Source organism: Staurois parvus, unplaced genomic scaffold (genome assembly GCF_062004578.1).
Source record: "Staurois parvus isolate SC_StPar_1 unplaced genomic scaffold, SC_StPar_1.0 ptg001455l, whole genome shotgun sequence".
In the NCBI taxonomy this organism is placed as follows: Eukaryota; Metazoa; Chordata; class Amphibia; order Anura; family Ranidae; genus Staurois; species Staurois parvus.
The window spans coordinates 170,911-176,579 of record NW_028319251.1 but is presented as its reverse complement, the minus strand read 5'-3'; the positions used below and the strand labels follow the sequence as shown (position 1 = coordinate 176,579).

General features: G+C 44.6%; 1 protein-coding gene across 1 annotated transcript; it reads right to left on the bottom strand.

The window, feature by feature from the left end:
* Positions 1-4,072: 4,072 nt before the first annotated feature.
* On the bottom strand, positions 4,073-5,081 carry LOC149435881 (olfactory receptor 5AR1-like). Its single transcript, XM_089662299.1, has one exon. It carries the CDS (start codon positions 5,079-5,081, stop codon positions 4,119-4,121), a length of 963 nt encoding a protein of 320 aa, XP_089518425.1. The 3' UTR covers positions 4,073-4,118.
* Positions 5,082-5,669: the final 588 nt, after the last annotated feature.

The window sequence follows — 5,669 nt, the reverse complement described above, 5'->3', positions numbered from 1 at the left end:
ATTTGACAGAGATTGGATTTGGGGCTGAAAGAGTAAGTTAGAGTCCAGGATTACACCTAGTACTCTGGCTTGAGGGGAGGGACTGATAGTTGTTTTATTGGTCTTGATGGAAAAGTCATGGAGGAGGGCATGAGCGGTGGGGGGGGGGGGGTAATATTATAAGCTCGGATTTAGATATATTTAGTTTAAGTGGTGTGACATCCATCGTGATATGTCAGTTAGTTAGTTGGTAATGTGGGAGGAAACTGAAGGAGTGAGGTGAGGAGAAGAGAGATTGATTTGGGTGTCATCAGCGTGAAGATGGTACTGGAAGCTGTGGGAGGTTATCAGGTGAGAGAACTGTAGATAGAGAAGAGAAGGGGTCCAAAAACAGCCTTGGGGGACCCCTACAAAAAGAGGAAGTGGAGAGGAGGGGACAGAGTTGAAGGTAACACTGAAGGAACGCTGTGATAGGTAGGAGGAGAACCAAGATAGAGCAGAATCCTGAAGGCCAAGGCAATGGAGTATATTGAGAAGGAGCGGGTGGTCAACAGTATCAAAGGCAGCAGAAAGGTCAAGTAGTAAGAGTATGGAGTAGTGACCATTGGTTGGGATGAGTACGGAGTAGTGGCCATTGGTTGGGATGAGTATGGAGTAGTGACCATTGGTTGGGATGAGTATGGAGTAGTGACCATTGGTTGGGATGAGTATGGAGTAGTGACCATTGGTTGGGATAAGTATGGAGTAGTGACCATTGGTTGGGATGAGTATGGAGTAGTGACCATTGGTTGGGATGAGTACGGAGTAGTGGCCATTGGTTGGGATGAGTACGGAGTAGTGGCCATTGGTTGGGATGAGTACGGAGTAGTGGCCATTGGTTGGGATGAGTACGGAGTAGTGATTATTGGTTGGGATGAGTATGGAGTAGTGACCATTGGTTGGGATGAGTACGGAGTAGTGACCATTGGTTGGGATGAGTATGGAGTAGTGACCATTGGTTGGGATGAGTATGGAGTAGTGACCATTGGTTGGGATGAGTACGGAGTAGTGACCATTGGTTGGGATGAGTATGGAGTAGTGACCATTGGTTGGGATGAGTACGGAGTAGTGACCATTGGTTGGGATGAGTATGGAGTAGTGACCATTGGTTGGGATGAGTACGGAGTAGTGACCATTGGCTTTAGCCGTTAGTAAATCATTAGTGAGTTTTAGTAGAGCGAAAGCCAGACTGTAAGGGGTCAAGAAGGTTGTTTACAGTGAGGTAGGAGATAAGACGGTTGTAGACCAAGCATTCTAAAAGTTTAGAGGTGAATGGGAGTGAAATGGGTCTTAAGTTGTTCAGGTTGGTGGGGTCCAGGGAGGGCTTTTTAAATATGGGAGTGATCTGTGCATGCTTTAGAGGGGAGGGGAAGGTGCCAGTAGAGAGGGAGAGATTGAAGATCTGAGTGAGGGAGCATAGGATGGAAGAAGATGGTGACCATAGTAGTTGTGAGGGAGCAGGATCTAGGACACAGTTGGTTAGGTGGGCATCTGAGAAATGTTTGGTAACCTCTTCAGTAGTAACCAGTTCAGAAGAGAAAAGTGTTGACTGTGCTGTTAGACAATGTAAGTGGGGAAGATATCTGTATAGTGGATGTGTCCTCACGTATTTCATCAATCAATTCTTTGAAGTGGCTGGCAATCTCTTGGATAGATATTATAGGGCAGATAGTATAGTTACACAATTCATTAATATAAACTACAGCAATTGCTACCTGTATAAAAAAATTTATAAATATGCATGCTTTTTACTGGACCAGTTGGGGGATTCCTAGGTGGGCAGCAGCAACAATCCCTTGGTGGGTGGGTGGGGGGGGGGGGTACATACTTTCAAGCTGGAAATGTCAAACAATAACAAAATACAGTAGATGCTATACAGCAGGGGTGTCAAACTGGCTGCCCTCCAGCTGTTGCAAAACTACAAGTCCCATCATGCCTCTGCCTTTGAGAGTCAAGCTTGTAACTGTCGATCTTGCAGTGCCTCATGGGACTTGTAGTTTGGCAACAGCTGGAGGGCCGCCAGTTTGGCACCTGTGCTACACAGTATATCCACTAGCAATAATACTATGCTAGGGGCCATGCCCCTTACTCTTACTATGAAGGGCTTGGTGCTATAGGCCCTGAGATCCCAGAAAATGTTGTTATATCACTGTTGGGGAACCAATGGGGCACCTATGAACCTGAAAAATAGAAAAAATAAACAATTTGAGCGACTGTTACCGAAATTCCAATATTATATTGAATTTCCCTTAAATACCAGGATTATAAACCCTAATCCATGCTAAAAACCAGCAAACAAAAACTGTATCTATCTTCATTTCAGGCTGCAAAGCAACAAAATGTGATTATTTTACAGGGGGGTAATTCTTTTCTATACCCACTGTAGTTTGCTGGGCTTGGATTGGGTCCAAACTCAAGTTTGTCCAAACCCAGCGGTTAGATGTTATTGCCAGGCTTGGATTGGGTCCAAACTCAAGTTTGTCCAAATCCAGAAGTTAGGTGTCATTGCTGGGCTTGGATTGGGTTCAAACTCAAGTTCGTCCAAACCCAGGAGTTAGATGTCATTGCTGGGCTTGGATTGGTTCCAAACCCGCGTTTGTCCAAACCCAAAAGTTAGATATCACTGGGCTTGGATTGGGTCCATACTCAAGTTCGTCCAAGCCTGGAAGTTAGATGTCATTGCTGGGCTTGGATTGGGTCTAAACTCGAGTTCATCCAAACCCAGAAGTTAGATGTCATTGCTGGGCTTGGAGAGGGTCCAAAGTCAAGTTCGTCCAACCCCAGGAGTAGATGTAATTTCTGGGCTTGGAACGGTTCAAAATTCAAGTTTGTCCAAACCCAGAAATTAGATGTCATTGCTGGGCATGGATTGGGTCCAAACTAAAGTTTGTCAAAACCCAAACGTTAGATGTCATCGCTGGGCTTGGATTTGCTTCATAGTCAAGTTTGTCCAAATCCAGAAGTTAGATGTTATTGCTAGGCTTGGATTGGGTCCAAACTCAAGTTCGTCCAAACCCGGAAGTTAGATGTCATCGCTGGGCTTGGATTGGTTCTAAACTCGAGTTCATCCAAACCCAGAAGTTAGATGTCATCACTGGCTTGGATTGGGTCCAAACTCAAGTTCGTCCAAACCTGGAAGCTAGATGTCATTGCTGGGCTTGGATTCGGTCTAAACTTGAGTTCATCCAAACCCAGAAGTTAGATGTCACTGCTGGGCTTGGAGAGGGTCCAAAGTCAAGTTTGTCCAACCCCAGAAATTAGATGTCATTGCTGGGCATGGATTGGGTCCAAACTCAAGTTCGTCTAAACCCAAAAGTTAGATGTCATCGCTGGGCTTGGATTTACTTCATACTCAAGTTTGTCCAAATCCAGAAGTTAGATGTTATTGCTAGGCTTGGATTGGGTCCAAGCTCAAGTTCGTCCAAACCCGGAAGTTAGATGTCATCGCTGGGCTTGGATTGGTTCTAAACTCGAGTTCATCCAAACCCAGAAGTTAGATGTCATTGCTGGGCTTGGAGTGGGTCCAAAGTCAAGTTCGTCCAAACCCAGAAGTTAGATGTCATTGCTGGGCTTGGAACGGTTCCAAACTCGAGTTTGTCCGAATCCAGAAGTTAGATTTCATTGCTGGGCATGGATTGGGTCCAAACTCAAGTTTGTCTAAACCCAGAAGTTAGATGTCATTGCTGGGCATGGATTGGGTCCTAACTTAAGTTTGTCTAAACCCAGAATTTAGATATCATTGCTGAGCCAATTAGTAGCCGGCCAGAGATTCCTCGCCTCGTGACTGATGTACACAAAGGGGTGGGGATGCTTGTGACATCATTGACCCAATACAGACACATGGCCATATTAGTTCAATGTTATCCTTCAGCCTTACTCAAGTCAATTTAACTTCAAATAATTGTATGGCTTATTTTTAACAATATAAACTAGCCGAGAATCAGCAGTTATTTGACCCGGAAAAAAACATGGTGGCCAGCAGATGGGAAGACCAAGCAGTAGGAAACTTTTCACTCAATTCAATGGACAAAGAAAAGCAAACAAAGCAATCAAATATATTGTGTCCATTTATCTTTAAAGCATGAATACGTATATTACTGTCAATGTATACCAAATCTTCCCACTTTCCTTAGTGGGGAAATTACCAATCTTTTGGCAGACGTTTTTACGTCACGATTCCTCAGGCTGTATATGAAAGGATTCAGAAAAGGAATGACTATAGTGAAAAATACAGAAACCACTTTGCCTTGCTCTGGGCTGTAGTCAGTTGAAGGTCTCAGATACATAAACATGACAGTTCCATAAAATAAAGTCACCACCGTCAGATGAGAACCGCAAGTAGAGAAGGCCTTCCTGCGTCCTTGAGAAGAACGAATGCGTAAGACAGACACAAAAATATAGAAATAGGACACAAGGATCACCGACAGAGATGAGAACTCGGTAAAACCTGCAAAGGAGAAGAGGATCGATTGATTGAGTCTGGTGTCACCACAGGAAATCTGAATCAGTGCAATAACGTCGCAGTAGTAGTGGTAAATATATGGGCGTTGTTCACAGAAGTCCAGATGGAAGTGCGAGAAGCCAGTCTCAACAAAGGCGTTTATCAAGCCTCCTAAGTAGGAGAACACCAGTAGGATCATGATGGTCTGCCTGCTCATTATTTGTAGGTAGGTCAGTGGGTGGCATATGGCCACGTATCTGTCGTACGACATGGCTGCCAGAAGGAAACACTCAGTTACTCCAAACCCTATATAGGACAGCATCTGAAGCTCACATCCAGCAATGGATATGGATGTATTATATGAGGATAAGTCTTTCAGCAACCTGATCATGACTGTTGACGAGTAGCAGATGTCAAGGAACGATAAGTGGCGCAAGAAACTATACATAGGAGTTTTAAGTTTCCTGTCCACGCTGATGAGCACTATAAGTCCCACATTCTGAAACAGAGTCAACATGTAAATAAAGAAGAAGACGGCAAACAAAATATATTTTAGCCTGGCGCTTTCTGTTAATCCAACCAGTATAAACTCCGTGACCACAGTCTTGTTATGCAGGCCCATCGTTGTACGAAGAAGATGCTGATGTTTTATGGGGCAAAACATCCTCATGTTCACAGGAGGATTTGCTAAAAAATGTAATTGAAATGATTGGAAAGAAGTCAAAAGTGTATTTAAAACCTATCATCTAATTTTATAATTCAAACCGGACATATAATGGAACAGATGCCTCAGCAGAAGTTGCCTTCACTGGAAATGACGTGTAGAACTTCAGCTCCCTAAATCTTTGGACCTGTTGAACGTTCACATATTTTGACTTTTCAGTCGCCCCTCTGCCCTATAGCAGAAATACTGCTACAGGGCGGCAGGGCTGTTCAAAGTCACGTATATTTACACGTGATTTGCATTTCCGGGTAGGGGGTGCACACGTGCCACCCTACCCACACCGCCATTGGCAGCTAGGCATGTCAATCACGTGGTCCTGGACGGATTCTCTGCCGGCACCAATCAAACACCAGGGAAAACTGACAGGGGTGAGACCAGGGGCGAACTGAACATTTGGAAACTCTGGCACTGCCCGAGGGCCCGGAGTCAGTAGGGGGCCCTATTAGATGCCCCTGGTACCATAGGCTTATTTGAGTTTGGGCAAGG